This window comes from Molossus molossus, unplaced genomic scaffold (genome assembly GCF_014108415.1).
Source record: "Molossus molossus isolate mMolMol1 unplaced genomic scaffold, mMolMol1.p scaffold_m16_p_10, whole genome shotgun sequence".
In the NCBI taxonomy this organism is placed as follows: domain Eukaryota; kingdom Metazoa; phylum Chordata; class Mammalia; order Chiroptera; family Molossidae; genus Molossus; species Molossus molossus.
The window spans coordinates 40,564,362-40,584,856 of record NW_023425345.1 but is presented as its reverse complement, the minus strand read 5'-3'; the positions used below and the strand labels follow the sequence as shown (position 1 = coordinate 40,584,856).

The following is a 20,495-nucleotide window of genomic DNA, read 5'->3' as shown; positions in this document are numbered from 1 at the left end:
TCTAAAGATGAATTGCTGGCTAAGATGATTATTAGAGAGCTTTCTAATTATAAAATTGCATATTAATTAGAACGTTGTTTAAAAAAAGATTAGAAGCCTGGAAAGAGTTATAGTTATTGAGTAATTTGTGAATACTTCCATATTCGTGTCCTTATAAAAAACATGTGCTAGTATAAGTTTATCTTCAAAGTCCATTTGTTTTACTAGATTAGAAATGTCTGAAAAGCAAAGATTATGCAATTTCCTCTTGCTTAGACCTTAGATCTTAGGGATGCAGTCCCAACACCTCAAGCAACAAAGAACACTGTCTTCCTATGTAAATAAAAGCAATGATTGTAGTTTTCCTCTATCAAAGTCTTCACCCTGTTCTGACTCCTGAAATCACAGGAGGCCAACAGAACCTACAGAGAGTAGGGGAAACACCCATAAGCAAAGCTGTTCCACAGCAGCAGTGCAATGAGCAGTGCTCCCTCCTGCTTATGAGCCGCTCGTACTTTACCTTCATCTCATGGTGCTGCTCCAGCTGTTGCAGTTCCTGGGGGCTTTCTTCATTTCCCCCTTCTGGGCCCTGGGCTTCTGTGTCCGCCCTTCCTTCTTCCAGGGGGAGGGCTGGGTCCACACTTGGAGTCCTGCAGCTACTGTCAGAAGCATTTCCATCACTGTCATTTGTCGTGGGTGAGGCAGGGCCCGTGGTACTTTCGTCCCTTGCTCCATTCACTAAGTTCATATCAAGCAAGGGTTCAGAGGTCTGACTAGGAGTCATAGGAGTATCTGAGCTAATAGTGGCCACTTTATCCTCCTCACCTTCCACCTGGTGTTGTGCCTCCATTACACCATTAGCCACACAAGTCTGTACACCCTGAGTTGGTTTGGGATCATTTCCCTGCCTCTGGGGCGGGTGCTGGGAGAAGAGTGTTTGCTGAGGTGTGGTGGTCAATCCATGCCTTCCCGGGATTCTGGGAGCATTCAGGTTCATAGCTGGATTTTTCTTTAAATCACCGTAATTTGATAATGTGCTAAAAGAGAAAAGGCAGAGGAAGTGTGAAAACACTGGTACGGACAAGCTCTAGAAAAAAAACTAGTTTATTCCAGCTGAACGGGGATCTTTAGGAAAGACATTTCCCTTCCTCCGATGGTTTCAGAAACAGCTGAGAATATTTCAGTGCAGTTTTCAGCCCCTTGCAATGCTATCTGCACTTACAGACACATTTCAATAAAGACGCTGGGCCTGAACTTTATAAGGTCTGAAAGATTGCCTTGTGTTGCTTATCAATATTGCTAATCAGTAGAGACTCAGAGATGAGAAATATGTATATTAAATAAAACCATTTTTTCCCAAGATTTTTACTTTCTTAACATTTTAAAAACAAATATAGTCAGCCCTCGATGTATAGAGAGGTTAGAAACCAAAAGTTATTTTTGTTTGGAAAGTGGAACACACATTCTCAAAAACTCGACTATACATGCTGCCACAGTCTCCTAAGTGATCTCTGCTTCCACGCCTGATCCCCTCCCATCTAGTCTCTCCAAGTCGGCCGCAGAGATCAAACTCTGTGCGGGTTCCCCACACACTTTAAGGTAACCTGGCATCCTGACCTTGGCCTGCGAGATTCTGTATCCTCTGCTAGCCTGGCCTCATTAAATTCCATTTCTCTTCACTCACAGTGCTCTTGTCATACCTGTCTCCTTGCTGCCCCCCAGCCCCCAACTCCCAATAAGCAAACACACACATCACGGACCTCTGAGCTGCTGTTCCCTCTGCTCAGGACAACCTTCCCCAGGACACTGGAGTGGCTTACTCCTGCCCATCATTCGGGTTTCTGCTCAGATGCCACTCCCAGACTGTTCTCTCTCTGACAGCACACTCCACCACTAGCTACACGTCTTATTTGCATTTTCTTTAGAGCCCTTATTATTACTTAACATCATACAGAACCACAATAGTATATGGACCTTAACTGCCAATAGATGACAAGGTTCCTATGGAAATGTTTGTATAGCGTTTTAATCTAGGGTTCCAGGAAGGAACAATTCTGGGCTGCAGTCTCGTAGAGATTCCTATGACCTAATGAGGAATAAAGATAAATTTAGACTGATACTCTGAGAGGGTGCAGAATGTACCTCTCTTATTCTCTGCTTTATCCCCACTTCTCAACATAGCACTTGCCATATGAAAAGTGCTCAGTAAATACTCGATGACTAATAAATAACTGTGGTTGTGATGATGATCATGGCACTAATTCAATATTAGCAGCGAGCATTTGTTAAGTGCCAGAAACTACACCAAGCCCTTCACAATGGTTATCTTGTTTCATCCATAATATTTCCAAAATAGGGATCCCATAAATCCAGGCTTAGAAACTTACATTATGTGGCAATGTCACATGGCTAACAAATGATAAGGCCAGAGTTCAAACCATGAAGCCTGATGCTAAATCCAATGGTCTTTTTTTTTTTTAAAGTGGTTTTGTTGTTGTTGTTAATCCTCACCCCAGGGTATGTTTCCATTGATTTTTAGAGAGAGTGGGAAGGAGGGAGGGAGGGAGGGAGGGAGGGAGGGAGGGAGGAAGAGAAACATTGATGTAAGAGAGATACATTGATTGTTGCCTCCCACACTATCCTGACGGGGGCCAGGGATTGAACCTGCTACCCAGGTACATGCCCTGACTGGAACTGAACCCGAAACCCTTTGGTCTGTGCTGAGCCAAACCAGCCAGAGCTACATGCCACAGTCTGAACCCCATATGATAATTAATGCACTGGACCGCGAGGAAGGAGTGCGAGGCAGGTGAGTAGGCTGCACACAACCGTGGGAAGACAGCCCAGGGCTCGCACTCCCCTCATGGAAAGCGGTCCTAGTAGAGGAGGTGGGGGCACAGCAGTAAGGGACAGTGCTGGATGGTGTCACCAGCGCCTCAGTCCACTTCTCCCAGACACTGCTGAGCTGCCTGGAGGATGGAACAGGGCATAGCAACTGACAGCAGGAAACTAATTAAGGGAAGAAAAAAGACATAGTCAAGTTCAGCTTTACAGGAAGGAAACAATTGGTAGGGGAAAATGTCATATGTGCAAAAGTTGGAGGCTATCAAAATAAATAAAGGTGACACACTCCATCAATGATAGTTGCCTTCTACTACAGTATATCCTTGACCAAGATAATGTCCTAATCAGTCCTTGGAGAACTGAATCAAACTGTCCTCCTTTGTCTGGCAATATCAGCACCCAGCAACCCAGAAGAAAGACCCTCAAAGATCCTCTGTAACAAACCTTGGCTAGCGTAGTTTCTGGAAAGGACTGCTTCGGACAGGCAGGGATCTCCTATAAGTGACACCAGTGGGATGTAGAAGGAATCGTTAGGGATGAGGTAGGTGTTGGTGGAAAGGTTGGTAAAAGCAATGGTTGAACCTGTACACAGGAGATTCCTGTTGCTTTGGAGAAAAGCAATTGGCTTAGTAGTGTCCTTGGGAAAAACCGATGTTTGGTTTTGAGGAAAATGTTACTTATTTATTTCTAAAATCCTGAAGTCTTTCATAGGTTAAAAGACTAGTTTCTCTTACTCACAAAACAAAATTAAAATATGTGTGTATACATATAGACCTACACACACACACACATATCTATCTATCTATCTATCTATCTATCTATCTATCTATCTATCCATCCATCCACACATATACATAAAGAAACCACAGTACAAAATGAAATTTCACTTGCTTCAAATATATCCTCTAAGTCACTCATCTTAATGAAATAGTTACCTAGATTATTGCAAAGAGCAAAACTATGCTACATGGGTAAGGTCTTAATGAGTGCACTATGGTCTCCTATGACACTACTGTAACCGACACTGGTTCTTCTTGTCAGTCTACTGTGGTAACTAACTCACAGCCTGCCGAATACCCTTCTATTGCACAAAGTGCTGGTTTACGCTGTAATAACTGGGCATAACCAGTTATTATACTGCAGGCACATGGACAGCACTCGCCAGGAAAAACAAACTTCCCATTCAAGCCCTACAGACCAAGTGTTTAAGCCCTTCAGACACTTTTAGGGTCAGTTTCTACTCATAACACCTCACTAAGAACATATAATTATTTTTTGCATTGGCAGTGAACTTGGTCACAGGTAACAGTCCTTCACCAGATTTGCCAAAATGCTCACATGACATCCTAGCTTCCCGTACAACAAGTTTCCTTAACATGTCATAAACCACAGCACATCTCTGCTTAGGGCCAACCTTCCAGCTTTGCATCAACATATGACTTTGAATCTGTGAGGTCTGCAAGAGGAGAAGAAGATGGGTGTCAATAAGTGGGAAAACTGTGTGCGGAGAGGAGGTCAGAGTGGCTCAGCAAACTGAGTTTCAGAGGACTCGGTCCTCGGAACACTGACCCATGCAGGGGCCAGGCTCCAGGGCCTCGTTATATTACACAGACATGGACACGGCCCTGAAACCCGCAAGCATAGGGGTCACTCTCTGTGCAACTAAATCAGCTTGTCCTGAGACAAAAAACTTTAAGTGGAATGAAAATATTCTAGTAAAGATGACTGTAATTTCAGATAGCAAAGCTATTAAAAATCTTACTTCAGAGGGGGAGGTGTTGATGTTTAAATATTCATGACTCAAGTTCCCACAATTGATTGGGAATGAAAATTGAAGACAGGCTTCTGAACTAATTTTCTCCAGAACTTGTTACTAAATATAGTAACATTTTAAATAACAGACACTGTTGTTTTTTACTTGGTCACAATTTCCAGAAGATTTGGAAAGCATCTCCAAGCTTTGGTTCATTGCATATATAACAATAAATCCGGCAAATTATAAAACCACCTAATGGGAAATCATTCCCCAGTATTACACTGGAATTAATTATAATATGTGGCCTCAAGGATGAGAGTAAATTTATTTATATTCTGTTAAATTATATACAGACTTTTGGTAACATAATAATAAAATGCTTCTGATAAAATTTTTCAGAAACTCTATTTGTCAGTGACGGGAATTCTAAGAAGAAATGACTGAGGGTCATATAAGTAGAAAAGCAGCTTAGGTGAGTTTGCTTTGATCTTTAAGTGAGGAACAAACAGTATCCCACCTACCTTTCTGGAAACATTAGGACTGAAGAATATAAAACTATATCTAATAAATACAAGACTGAAATTTAGCATGCATTTTGCCATTGACAATCTCTCTTTGCAACGCCTACTCTATAGTACAGGGATGTGGGGAGGGACACAGCAGATACCAAGTGGATATTGAAAACCACATCAAATAAAGTGGGTCAGAAAGAAGCCGCAGAGATGGAACAGGCCCACTGGAGTCCCATGCACGAGCACACAAAGCGAGAAGCAGAGATAGAGACAACTTCCTGCCTTTGTAACCCAGGCACCCAGCGACCAACACAATGACCCCAAGGGCACACACAGACACAGAGGCAATGAGAGAGCATACCCACAGACCTACACAGCACACAGCCTGAGGAAGAAGCTGCTGGCACAGAGCTGCACGTAGATAACGAACAGTAAATGACAACTTATATTAGGGCAAGATTAAACACTTTTAAAATGAACTCTTTCTAAAAGCCTACCAAACCCAATGGAAGAAGATGTTATGTTTGATTTGGAAAACTTAGGACTCTATCATCTTTTCCAAAATTCAGTTTTCATCTCCCCTCTGCCTTCTCCCGTTATGAATGAGCTCTTACCTGCCTCCTTCAAAGCGACTGATGAGATCTGATATTTTACTGGATTTTTCTTTTGACACACAAGAAGTAGAGGCAGGTTTAACTTCCTCCATCCTGGGTGCTGCACTAGATAAAGCTTTATGCTTAGGGATTTGGTGTATACCAGACAGAGGTGAATTCTGCAGATGTAATGGCTTTGGAGGCACTGTAGGGAAAGAATGAATAGAATTCAGTATTTCCTTAACAAAACAAAACAAAAACAAATCTGGTGTCTGGGTATAAAAATCTTCAGCATCATCAAGCTTTTGTAAAAAGGTCAACGTTGTATTGAAACTTAACCAAGGGACCTTTATCTATCTTGGACATTTGCTCTGTGCCCTGTGGAAATTTCATCTCTAAGATTCAAGTGCTTCTTTTAATTTCAGGTCATTTTAAATATGGTATTTTTAAATACCTAGGAGTTTATGTAGGGCTAGGGCATTCCAACACTATTAGAGACAACTTGGCAGTTCTTTATCTAATCAGAGAAAAGAAATTTGAAACTAATTCCCAGAGATAGACTGCTTGCTATACAACACATTTAAAAAAATTTTTTTTTCTTTATTGATTTTTAGAGAGAGAGGAAGGGAAAGGGAGAGAGAGAGAAACATCGATGGGAGAGAACACTGGTTGGCCGCCTCCTGCATGCCCCCCAATGGGGATCAGGCCCACAACCTGGGCATGTGCCCTGACTAGGAATCGAGCCAGCGACCACTTGGTGCATGGGTCAATGCTCAACCACTTGGCCACACCAGCCAGGCCAAAACACATCTTTAATAACAGAGTGAATAACAGATATACCAGAATCATCTCTTTTATAAATTCAGTTGATGGTTGGTTGCCTGATGCTCACCAGCCTAACTCTTATCATTTCTGTGACGGTTATCAATTAATAATAAGTTAAACATAAAAGCCAATAAAAGAACAACAAACAATAGTAATGTCACATTTCTATAGCATCTTTCTATTTAACAAAAGCACTGTATCTCATTTGCTCTTCGATAACAATTATTTACTTTATAGTCCTCTGAGGTAGATACTGTTATTCATCACTTGTGTCCATGAAGGTTTGGAAAGGTTAAGTGACCGGCCCAGGGTGACAAGGCTAATCTGATTTTATGACTGCCATCCTGACTCTGCCTCCTTCTATTATCAGCACTGCCCCTCATCATAAATCCAGTAAAAGGGGGATATAGAAGTTCTATTACAGTAAAACCTCGACATAATGAACTAATTTGGGCGAGGGAGTGTCTGTTAAAGCCGAAAGTCTGCTAATATATATGATATCAATTTTAAATGTATACTAATAGGTCTAGTAAATGGGTGCATTCACCAGTCACCTGGAGTAACCACAGGCACAGGCTGGGGCGTGGCTTTGCACGTAGAAACGTTGGTGGCTCAAGTTAAAGCTGCTGCAGAAAGAAAGTCACACCGGGTGACAACAGAACCAATGACCTCGTGCAATGCGGTGTGATCACGTGCTAATCATTCCCCGAACACTGTTTACGAGCGGTGACTCTCGGATTTAAATACACAGGCTGTAGTTGTAGATATGTAATATTTATTTAGGTCAGCAAAAGTACTAGTGTTTTTTCCCAACATACGGCCTAATTGCTAAAATGTGTTAAAAATAGTGATTTAATAACAGAAAATAACCTGTTAATTTAATTATAAGCAAATCTTGGTTAAAAGCATTTAAAAATTAACAGGGTGTTAATTTTCACATATGACATGAATAGAAAATTTTGTCCATTAAATCCAAAGTGTGTTAAATTGAGGTCCACAAAATCGAGGATTTACTGTATTATTGTCTGCTACATTAATAGCTGACTTACATCAATTTACCACAAATATTCTGCTTACAATAAGCCCTTCACTCGATTAATAGAATAGAAACAGATCATTCTCTGAAATACTAATATCTACAGATAGTCCCCTAACAGATGACATATTCTGTGGGTAAGAAAATATAATATGCCATAAGAGCTTAATTTACATTCTGGATAAAAGGTTATAACACGTATGTGTTTTTCTATCACCAGTTTTAACAAGTGAAACAAAATTATATCCTTTTTTAAATAAACAAACAAACAAAAAACCTTTCTCCTGCCCTGACCAGGTGGCTCAGTTGGTTGGAGCATCTTCCCATACACCAAAAGGTTGTGGGTTCGGTTCTCATTGGGGCACATACCCAGGTTGTGGTTTCAATCCCTGGTTGGAGCACATACAGGAGATAATGGGTTGACTGATGTTTCTCTCTCATATCAATGCTTCTCTCTCTCTCTCCCCCCCCCTCCCTCCGTCCTTCCCTTCCTCCCTTCTTCTTTCTCTAAATATCTCCTGGTGAGGATTAAAAAACAAAAACAAAACCCTTTCTCCTAACTTCTGGAAGGCTGAGGAATCAGGTCTCTTCCTAATCACATGCCTCATTTTCCAAGCTGGTTACCCTGGTTTTCAGTGGCCTCATCTCTTTTATAAACTCAGTTGATGGTTGGTTGCCTGATGTTCACTGGCCTAGATCTTATCATTCCTGTGCCAGTTATCCATTTGTACAAAGAAACAAAAACCGTATATCACAATGAGCTACAGGTGTAACAATCAATCTCATTCCATTTCAACACAAGTAAGAACAAAATCTCAATGGAAAAATGACATGCTTCTATATAAAAATGATATTATTTTCTAAAACATGTTTTGGGGAGGAGGGGGCTTATATAAGCGTGATATTTGTTAACTTTAAGAAAAAATGTACCAAGATAGTAAGCCAGGATCATATCACCAAAAAAATAGTTTTAACATTAGGAGTAATTTCAACATTCATAACTAGAATACTCAAAGGAGGAAGTAAATCTGTTTTTTATAATTCTGTTTGCAAAGATTGTTATAAAGTAACTCATCTTAGTCTAGAGTTTACTCAGTAAACGTTTCTTATTAAGTGCCAGACATTGTTAGATGCTTGAAAGTTTCAAATAAAATAAGTATCCCATCCAAGTACTCAGCCAGTCAGGTCCTGAGATAACCCATCTCCTTATACCTATCTCATAAACTGTTTCATAATAATGTGCACATTTCTCCAAAGTGCTTATAATTACTATATGATTATTAATTAGTAAATAGTTTTACATAATAGAGCAGCAATAAAATATTAAACACATTATAGATGTAAAGGTTTCTTCTCAGCTGGACTTCGGTAAAGGTAGGAATATGTCTGTTTTGATCACAACTACATTCCCAGTAACTATCTGCACAGTGTTTGCGGCACATTTGTGGGCTACATGAAGGAGCTAATTAACTGGGTCATCAGGGCTCACGGTCTCCAGCAGAGGCAGTTTAATGATACTGATAAAGGCGGGCTTTGGGTACAGGTTACCTTAGAAGCACAGAGGAGGCATCTATTTCAGCAAGGGGGAGGATCCGAATGTACAAGAAGTCAGTAAATATATACATATTAAATAAAAGAGCACCAATGCTGCCCTGGCCGGTGGCACAGTTGGTTGGAGCGTCGTCCTGCACACCAGAAGGTTGCAGGTTGGATCCCTGGTCAGGAACTAGGTTGTGGGTTCCATCCCTGTCCATGGCACATATGGGAAGCAACTGATCGATGTTTCTTTCTCACATGGATGTTCCCGTCTCTCTCCCTCTCTCTCAGAAAAACAGTAAAAACATATCCTTGGGTGAGGATTTTTAAAAAAGAAAGCACAAATACTACAAAAATCCCAATATGGTACATGAATGGCTGAAGTGTCAGAAACACTGTCTTAGAGGAAAATAATTTGTGCTTTTCTGAACAGATATAACTAAAAAGTGAAAATGATCCAATTGACCAATGTCACCCCAATACATTTAATTTTTTTTTTTTAAGTGAAAATGATTCCCCTCTCTCTCTCACCATTTCTGATCTCTCTGACACTATGGAGGATAATAAATGTAAATTTTGAAATGTTTTCTGAACATCTCCAAGGTGTCCTATCAGCACCTCCACTTCACTGTGAAACTCAACTGCTTCTTTCTTTCCCTCTTAGCCCAAAGGATGTGAACAGGAAAAGTAGAGCTCCACCTCACTGACAGCCAGAGGATGTTAATGAAACCCACAATATGACACCGCTTCAGCCCCATCAGATTAACCAAAAAGGTAAATCTGAGCCCAGCCGGTGTGGCTCATGGGCGTCGACCCCTGCACCAAGAGGTCTCCAGTTCAGCTCCTGGTCAAGGCACATGCCCAGGTTGCAGGCCGATCCCTGGTAGGGGATGTGCTGGAGGTAGCCCATTGATATTCTCTCTCATCGATGTTTCTCTCTCTCTCTCTCCCTCTCCCCTCCTCTCTCCCTAAAATCAATAAAGAAAAATAATTTAAAAATATTTCTTAATCTGACAATACCAAGTGTCAGTGAGGATATGAAGCAATGTGAAGTCTTATTCATTTTGAAAGGAAGTATAAATAAACACAACCAGTCCGGCCAGTGTGGCTGTGGATTGAGCATTGTCCCACGGACTGAGAAGTACCAGTTCGATTCCCAGTCAGGGCACATGCCCATGTTGCAGGCTCGATTCCCAGTAGGGGGCATGCAGGAGGCAACTGATCTACATTTCTCTCTCACATCAATGTTTCTTACCTTTCTCTCCTTTTTTCTGTCTCTAAAAAAAAAATCAATTAAAAAACATAAAAATTAATACAATCAATAAGGACTCAACATTTCCAAAATATATATCCTAGAAATATATACTGTACAGGGTTTTTTTAATCCTCACTTGAGGACATTTTTGCATTTATTTTCAGATAGAGCATGAGGGAGAGAGGGAGAAAGAGAGAGAGAGGGGAACATCGATGTGGTTGCCACCCACTTGACCCCAACCTGGGTGAGGACAATCTGCAACCGAGATATGTGCCCTTAGCAGGAATTGAACCCGGGACTCTGGTCCGCAGGCCAACGCTCTAACCACTGAGCAAAACTGGCCAGGGCCAGGGTTGTTTTTTTAATCCTCCTCTGAAGATACGTTTGTTTTGTTCTTCAATCCTCACCCGTGGACATGCTTAGAAAGAGGAAAGGAGAGAGAAAGACAGACAGATAGTAATTTATTGTTCTACTTATTTATGCATTAATTTGGTTGATTCTTGTATGTGCCCTGATTGGAGATCGAACCCACAACACCTTGGTGTATCGGGACAGTGCTCTAACCAACTAAACTACCCAGCCAGTCTGTACAGGTTTTTTTTTTGTGTTTTTTTTTTAAGTTTACTGTTTCATTATTTCAACAAATATTCATTGAATACCTATTAAGTTCTATGCACTTGATCATGTTAATGAACAAAAGGAAAAAGCAAGAAACAAAAAACCATAGCAAGTAAAACTATATATCAAAAGGTAGTAAGTGCTAGGATAAAAAATGGGGCATGGGGTTAAAAGAATAAGATAGGAGGGATCTGGGGTGTAGAGAGTGGAGGGAAGGGAAGATTGCAGCATTAAGTAGGGTGTGCAGAGCGGGCCCCTCTGAGGAATTCTGATTGGACTAAAAGTTACTGGCTCATGTGACTGGACCCAAAGGAGCAGCCAAGAGCAGGTAAAGTCAGAGGGAGGGCCTGGTAATGTACAACCTTGTTTAAATTTTGCAGTGAGTGAAATGGGAAGTCACAGCAGAGTTCTGACTACAGGAGTGACAGATGACTTAAATTCCCACGGCCTCACTCTGGCTGCTGTGTTGAGAATGTAGGGAGGTGGGTAGATGTGGAAGAGCTAGGAGGTTAAAAGGAAAAACATCTGTAACAAAAATAAATGAATAAAACTTAAGCTGGGAAAATAAATAAATAAATAAATAATTTTTGGTAAACAGCAAAAAAAAAAGTAAGAAGAATTAAGAGGTTATTATAAAAATTCAGGCAAGAGACATGCTTCTTAGAAGGAAACAGTGTTGGATTCCAGGTATATTTTACAAGTAGATTTCCTGGTAGATTAAATGTGAGGGGTCAAGGATGACTCTGAGACCTTTGTCCTGAACAAAGAATGGACTTGTCATCAACTGACACACAGTAGAGCAATTTGGAGGGAAGGATCAATAGCACAGTTTGAGACATGCTAACTTTGAGATATTTAGATGACTATAAATAAAATGGGCTCTATTATAGCCAATTTTATAGACAGTAAATAAAAAAAGAACAATTTAATTATTCAAAATTTTCCAATTACGCGTAGTGATTATTGAGAATGAAAGAGACACCCTGGCCAGTTTGGCTCAGTGGTTAGAGCGTTGGCCTGCGGTCCAGAGAGACCCGGGTTCGGTTCCTGCTAAGGGCATGTACCTCGGTTGCAGTTTGTCCCCTGCCCTAGTTGGGTCATGCAGGAGGCAGCCCCTTGATGTGTCCCTTTCACGTGGATGTTTCTCTCTCTCCCTCCCACTCTATCTGAACAAAAGATGGAAAAATGTCCTCGGGTGAGGATAAAAAAAATAAAAAAGAGAAGGAGACACTAATAGCAATTTAAATTTGGGGATGCAAGCTACATTTCGATTACTTTTATGTTACAATGAAAAACAATGGCTGGCTATATATTGATGCATTATAAATCTATAATATTATACCTTAAGAATTGAACATTCCTCATAGAATGCTTTACTATAAAGGCAAATAAAATAGGTTTGAGTACTTTAAATACAAATTATTCAAACAATAAAGTGGCTTTCCAAGTTCCCGAAACTTCTAAACATTTGGGTTTAATGATGGAGAAGTGACAATATATGGGTTTTATCAAAATAATTGACTATGGAGAATGTTGTGGATCAAAGCTCTTAAGAGAAAAAGAACTATTAGCTTTAATTGCTAAGAAAGTTCTTTTGTCTGGCATAGCAGCAAATAGGCCAATTTTAAAAGTGGTGAACAAGAGGAGACTGCATTTCAAGTTGCTCCATAATTTATTTGTTTGACTGGTTGAGTTGGTATGAGCTGAATAAACCATTGTTTTCCAAGCCTTAAGGTGTTTTCCAACGCTGAGTGAAAACAAGCTCTAACTACTGTACGAACACATTTTTAAATCTACAGGATCCAACTTAGATTCAAATGGCAAATTTATCTAATCTAAAATTTAGCTCTTTTATCCTTTTAAAAACCATAATTCTTCAAAAAACTTTACTTATTGGTAATGAATAAATATAAACCCGATGTTGTTCCAGATGCATTAGTATGAAAACACTACTAAAGTTATTAAATATTGTCTCTACTTTAAAAAAAATCGCCATAATAAATTATAACTATGATTTTATTAGGGTTCCACATGAGAAACAAACAAACATACAAGATTTAATTATGAGCTGCTTTTAGGATCTAGAGCAGAGTTTCATACTGACCTTTCAGGCTGCATAGTTCTTTGGGGCGGGGCAGGGGGACGCAAAAAGTCTCCAGACTATACCAGTGAGGGGCCTGCCTCCAGCTGAGAACCACTGATCTAGACAGAGTCTTCAATTACATAAAATCACATACTAGATCTGGACGCCTCCGCAGCCTCAACATCCATTCTTGTAAGGGATTAGCAGTACACTGAAAACGGAGGGGTCAGCGTGATAATCCCCTCATCTGCACAGGAAGTGCCATTAGATTCCCTTTCCTTCTCAGCCTTGGTCACCCAGATGTTCTTAAGGGTTTGGAGAAATGAAAAGTAGCTTCCTTTTACTAGAGGGCGGGGAACACCGATTACTGGTCAATAAATCAGTAAGTAGTGCCCAATCTATTTGGCAGCCGATCTCACAATACCAAGATGTAACCTCACTTCAGGGATGTTGGTCTCTGGATGGCACATGTTCGAAGTTGCAAACAGAGAGACAAAGTGGAGGAAACGAGGTGATGAAGCAGGGATTCGTTCAGCAAGTGTTCCTGAAGACCTGCTGCGCTATGTGGGAGGCACGGGGGGTGCAGCAGTGCAAAGGCAGGGAAGAAAGTCAACATGCACGAGAAAAACACATAGTAGGTGAGGTTGTAATGAATGAGAAATATGAAATGTCAGAGTTGAAGGTGGGGTTAACATTTTAACTAGGAGGGCCAGGGAAGGGCCAAAAATGAGTGAGAAATGTGAAATTTATTTACTGATTTTAGAGAGGGAGATGAAGGGGAAGAAATGAGGAAAGGAGAGAAGGACAGAAGGAAAAAGGAAGGGGGGGAGAGAGAGAGAGAGGAGAGTGAGAAACATCGATTTCTTGTTCCACATATTTACACATTTATTGGTTGGTTCTTGTATGTGCCCTGACCGGAGATCAAATCCGCACCCTTGGCACATTGGGACGATGCTCCAACCAACTTACCTAACTGGCCAGGTCAAGAATATTTTTAAAAAGAAGTATAAAGTACTTTATTTAATTTACTGAGTACAGTCATGAACTATATAATAATACTTTCGTCAATGAGGGATCAAATATACAACTGTGGTCCCTTTTAAAATTACAATGGAGTTGAAAAATTCCTATGGCCTAGTGACTGCAGGCATCGAGGGGATGCTAGTATTTGGAGTTATGTAACATTGTATATATATGAACCCACATTCAAAATAGGAAGTAAATATGCAATACATTGACTTTTATATAACTACAAAAAGCAAAAGCAAGGTTAAATGTTGTCTCCCTAAAGAATATAATTATTTTGATAGCTCAGGAGGGACCACTACTATTAATTTATCTCAGTGAACTATGAACAACAATGAAGTAATGCAATGACGCTTCCAAAAAAAAAATAGGCTTTATAAATAATGAAATTCTTGCTTTTGTTCTGGGCAATTACATAAAATTAAATTATGCTCTTTTTTTTTTTTTGTATTCTTACCCTGTTTGATCTTTGTCAGCTCAGGTTTAATAAGCAAGATGGAATTTTGTACTTTGCAAATAAATGGTTTAATGAAATCATGATAAAAATGTTTATGTTCATATTCACATCAACGTTATAGGGATGAGTATGACCAAATGAAAATGTTATAAACTCATGAATGGGCTAATCATTTGAATCACCAATTTTTTTCACCATGCTTTTTAGCCATACCTCATACCACCACCAATATAGCTAGTAGTGAGAACAAAAGAAAAATATCCCATAATGTGAAAGAATCCATTTTAAATCTTTTAAGGTTCTCTTTCAGAAATCCTTAAAACATAAGAATTTTAAAGAACACCACCAGCTCTTTTATAATGCATTTTCTATAACATTTTTTTTCTTTGCAGGAACAGGAAAGAGACCAAAGTAAATACAAAATAAACCAAATAGAAATGGATTTTTTCCCCAAAGCATAGTAATTCTACAAATGCCCAGTTTGTTTTATGGCTGAATGTTGAGCATTCAGTGTAAACAAAAATCTGTTAGGTAGAAATTACACACTAAACCCTAATGGAGCTTAGCTTTATATTACATTTCAAAGGGCCTTACTATAAATTATAATTCTGTCCTTCTTAAAGTTAATACCCAATTCACTAGAAATTTATTTGTAAAAGGAAATGGTCACAAATCCACCATTATAATTGTTTTACCACTTCTTGGCTACTTCATCTTGAACCATTTATTTTTTAAATATGTTTTTAATGATTTTTTTTTTTTTAGAGAGAGATAGAAACATCGATGTGAGAGAGAAACACACCTGCAGGATTGAGGATTGAGCCTGCAACCCGGGCATGTGTCCTGACTAGGAATTGAACCAGGACCTCTCAGTCCATGGAACAACATTCAATCCACTGAGACACACTAGCTGGGCATTGAACCATTTATTTTTAATTTCTATAGATGACTTTATTAAGAAGGCTTTTCAAGCCCAATTTCATTAATATTGTAAAAGCGCCTTCTTACTAAGTACTTTAAGCACTGTTTTGGCGTGGTATTTTTAACGGATCCTCTGACATCTAGCAAGTCATAAGAACTGCTGATCATACTTCTAAACACACACCCTTGCCAGGCTGGTGTGGCTCAGTGGTTGAGTGTCAACCCATGCACCAAGAGGTCGCCAGTTTGGTTCCCATGCCCAGGCTGTGGGCCCAATTCCCAGTGGGGAGCATGCAGGAGCAAGCCAGTAGATGTTCTCTCTCACTGATGTTTCTATCTCTCTCCCCCTCTCCCTCTCTCTCCAAAATTCATAAAGAAAAAACAAAACAAAAAAACCACACATTCCTTTGTCACACATTTATTACTCAAACAGTAAGTACAGCCCTGTGAGAAGTCAGGCATAATTCATGAACAGACCACAATCCTCTCAAGGGACATGCAAACAATTTCTGAAACATGAAAAGAATTATAACAGAAATGTATAAGGTGTTTTAGGAGCAGTGTATATACCCACCTCTGTCTAGGAAGGTTCACAGACTGACTATTCTCCTGAAAAAAATAAATGCACTCATTCCTTCCATTTACAGCTTAAAACTCTTCCTTAGTGGTCATCATTCTTCTGGGCAGCCTTCACTGATGAACAAAGTACCCAAAGTGTTCAAAGAACCCCAATCAGCATACCTTGTGGCTTTGGACTTGCAGTTGAGTGTTTTGCTGGCGTTTTTCCATTTATTCCCTGAGCCTCTTTGTCAGATACATTCTGATCCACCAGGGTGGTTGTGCTGCTTTTCAAAAAGGACGGACCGATAGTGATCTTTGGACAGGTACTGCCGCCTGAGGGAGTTGAGAAAGGAAGGCCGGGTAAATGCAGAGGCAGAGCCACAGCTATGTCTCATGACTTAATTTCTTCTGACCCCATAAAACAAAAACAATCACAGTTACAAGACTAAGCATAGAGATATTTTTCCCACGTGTCCTGACCTTGACAAAAGAGTTTTCCTGGTAAAGACATCATTCCATGTGCTTGAGAAACCTTATAATGCATACTGACAGAGACATCTGTGCACGCACACACGGGCACGCACACATGGGCACACACGGGCACACACACACGGGCATGCACACATGGGCACACACGGGCGCTCTCTCTGTCTCAACCCCTTTCCTTGCAGAGCCAGGAACAGGGCATAATGCACCTGCTATGATGCAGATGAAGCAGGCTAGGGAGAGGACTGGAGGGCTCTGTTAAAAGCGTTTCCTTCCAGAGTCCAGTCAGGGTGCAACTGAAAAGAACAAAGCAGGTAAGCACCAGCCTGGCACCTGACTGAAGACTCAATGAGAATTATGAGAACGGCCCAATTAGAAATGAATAATGACACACACACACTCACTAGCTTACTGACTCCAAATTCACATATATAAGCTAATGCCCCCTCCATAAGAACGGTGAACCTGTATGGATAACACTCTTCTATTTGCAACTCAAAACCTCAAAATATGCTTTAAAACACCAAAATACACCGTGATAAACTATGGATAATTTTTTGTTTGAGTTCTGATATAGAAGTTAAATGTTGAACTTCAGGGGTTTTTTAACATATGCCAATGTTTTCTCTAAATACTCATATTAAAGTTTCCTCTCTTCTACTTGACACAGTGATATTAATAACAGATTGGACTTGAGAGAAAATAAAATTTCTACCAGGGCACTCACTATTACAAAATAAAAGTATGACATTTAAGAAAAATTGATTTGATTAAGAAACAAAGAGTTTCATTTTTACAGAATCTAAATATCTATAAAAACAGAACTATTAGAGATAAAAAATATTATTCTAAACAAGGAAAGCTAATAAAACCCAACACGTTTTTATTGAGTAAAAAAAAAAAAATCCCTTTTATTTCAACAGATTGTCCAATAATATTGATTAAAAACCACACTACTGCTTTCTTGTCTGTGCTCCCTTTAAAATACATCCCGGTAGCCCTGGCCAGTTTGGCTCAGTCGTAGAATGTCGGCCTGTGGACCAAAGAGTCGTGGATTCGATTTGGTTACAGGCATATACTTTGGTTGTGGTTTGTCCCTGGCCCTGATTGGGGTCAGGTGGGAGGCAGCCAGTTGATGTGTCCCTTTCGTATCGATATTTCTCTCTCCCTTTTCTCTCCCTCCCATTCTGTCTGAAGATAAATAGAAAAATATCCTCAGGTGAGTATTAAAAATAAATAAATAAAATAAAATGTATCCTGGTAAAACCGATTTTAGATGTTAAGTGTTCTGAGTATTGGCCCTGGCCAGTTTGGCTCAGCAGTTGGAGCGTCAGTCTGCAGACTGAGAGGTTATGGGTTCGATTCCCAGTCAAGGGCACATACGGTGTTGCAGGTTTGATTCTGGCCCCGGTTGGATGTCGTGGGGGAGGCAACCAAACTGTATGACTTTCTCACATCGATGTTTCTCTCTGTCTCTCCCTTCCACTCGGTCTAGAAAGCAATGGAAAAATATCCTCAGGTGAGGATTAAGAAAAAGAGTTCCAAGTATTATCTGAGAAGTTCTGAGAGACCAGTGGTAAAACAAATGTAATGAGGTCTCATCAGACAGCTTTCTGCTAAAGTGGGCAGCCAGCTGGATTAAGCAGTATTGAGCCAACTATAACAAAGGCCTTGAATTTAAGATTTAGGGAAAATTACTTCACAACATATTACTAAAATTGTAAACAGAAGAAATGAAAGCTCAAATCTTGAAATGTGTGATCTTATCTACCTTCTTAGAAAAACTGTGAAGTAGGTAAAACATATCCCTAAAATCTGCAGCATATTATCCAACTCATCAGGTAGTCTTTTAGGGCCATGAGGACATTTGTTCCACAGCAATCCCAAGAATGTGTTGGTAATCTTACAGGCCACCTGCTGGGGCCTTGGAGCAGAAACAGGGAAAAACCACAGCCCAACTACAAAATCAAAGGCAGAAACTAATGTGACTGTAAAAAAAAAAGAGACACTGCAAAAGTAAGAATGCAGATTTCCAGCACTATTTACAATAGCTAAGATCTGAAAACAACCCAAGTGTCCATCAGTAGACAAATGGATAAAAAAGCTGTGCTACATATACACAATGGAGTATTATGCAGCTGTAAGAAAGAGAGATCTCTTATCCTTTGAGATGACATGGAGGGACCTGGAGAGTATTATCCTAAGCAAAACAAGCCAAGCAGAGAAAGACAAATATCATATGATCTCAGTTATTTGTGGAATATAATGAATGAAACAATCTGAAGAACAGGGTAGTCTCAGAGATGTGGAAGTAGGGTACAAACTGACAATCCCCAGAATAGGGGGGAGGGGAAGAGATAAACCACAGAACTTATATGCATGTATGCATGACCAATGGACATGGACAACAAAGTTGGGGACAGGGCGGGGAGGGAGGGGGAGGAGGATGTCCATGGGAGAAAAAAGGGAAACATCTGTAACAAAAATAAATAAGTAAATAAATGCAAAAAAAAAAAAAAAAAGAATGCAGCTTTAGAGACAATTTGTAGCAACAAATCTACAAAAAGTGGGCACCTAATGGGTTAAGTAAGAAAACAAATTAAACTGAACTTAAAAAACAATTACTGTTACTAGTAAAAGACAAAAGTACTTTAAAATTAGTGTATTTAGAAACAAAACATGTCTTAAATAATTTAATTTGAAAACTAGGTACTTAATTTCTGGATAACAAACTGAGGTCATGATGAGTTTTACAGGTGTCATATTTATTACAGGACATCTCACACGAGTGTGCTGAAAAACCTACAGCAAGAGATAAACTATAGATCAATTTTCTTATAAAGCCATTGAAGTCATGATTACAATCTTTTGTTTGTGACAATAAATCCACCGCCAGAAATTTCATTGGGCATTAACTGTTTAAAATCAGTTTCCAAACTACCACAAAGCATTGAAAATATGGTAAAAGGAGGCCCTGGCAGGGTTCAGTTGGTTGGAGCATCATTATCATGATATTCCAAGGTTGTGGGTTTGATCTCCAGTCAGAGCACATACAAGAAACAATCAATGAATGCATAAATAAATGGAACAACAAATCGATCCTCTCCTTCCCTCAAAAAAATCAATCAATAAAAACTAAAAAAAAAAAAGTAAAAGACAGAAAACACTATTATTGTTGTTGTTAATCCTCATCCAATGGTATTTTTCCATTAATTTTTAGATAGAGTGGAAGGGAGGGAGAGAAGGAAAGAGAGAGAGAGGAAGAGAGGGGGAGAGAGAGAGAGAAACATTGATGTGAGAGAGACACATTGATTGGCTGCCTCCTGAATGACCCCAACCAGGTCCAGGGATGGAACCTGCAACCCAGGTATATGTGCCCTTGATGAGAATCAAACCTTCATCCCCTTGGTCTGTGGGCCAATCCTCCAACTGCTAAGCCAAAACGGCCAGGGCCAGAAATACTTTTTAAAAAAATCTTTACACTTTAGTTTAAAGGTCATATTCATTTTCTTCTTCTGAAATAAACTTAAAAGATTATCCATGTACCCATTTGGTCAGATTTTATTTATTCTTTAGCAATTGAAGTATCAAATGATAACAGTTTTTATTCCCAATTTTTAATAACATTATATTCACTATACTTCAGCTTTCTCAAACAAAAACTAAAACCACAAACCCAAACATAAAACTTTGTACTATCCACCTACTAGTTCTGCAGCACAATTCTGATAAAAAGTTTTACTTATAATTGGACAATTTATATGATGTGGGAAGAGCGATATTAAGAGTGATTATACAGTGACCAGTCCTGTAAGTCAAAAGCTGTGCTCTTTGATCCATTGCTCAATCCACTTCAGTGTTTAATAGTTCCTGCAGATGTAGTTTATTGCTGGAAGGCTGATGTACTATTTCTTCCTTGAAGGATGCCAATCCATTTTCATGAAGAATTAGAAAAAGTTCACATTGAATGTTATCTTTTCATTTCTTCTCATTATAACCCCTTGTTT

At 39.5% G+C, this 20,495-nt stretch overlaps 1 protein-coding gene across 6 annotated transcripts in view; it reads right to left on the bottom strand.

Moving 5' to 3' along the window:
* The window catches only part of FGD4 (FYVE, RhoGEF and PH domain containing 4), a 136,378-nt gene that overhangs the window by 43,400 nt on the left and 72,483 nt on the right, over positions 1-20,495 (bottom strand). For all 6 annotated transcript variants that reach the window (XR_004958364.1, XM_036252770.1, XM_036252773.1 and 3 more), the window contains exons 2-4: positions 16,183-16,335; positions 5,706-5,889; positions 500-1,016 (exon numbers count right to left, since the gene is read on the bottom strand). Coding sequence is in view for 4 of the 6 variants with exons in the window: in XM_036252770.1 (XP_036108663.1) it covers positions 500-1,016; positions 5,706-5,889; positions 16,183-16,335 (854 nt within the window). In the remaining 2 variants the exon portion in view is untranslated. The remainder of the gene's footprint in view (positions 1-499; positions 1,017-5,705; positions 5,890-16,182; positions 16,336-20,495) is intronic.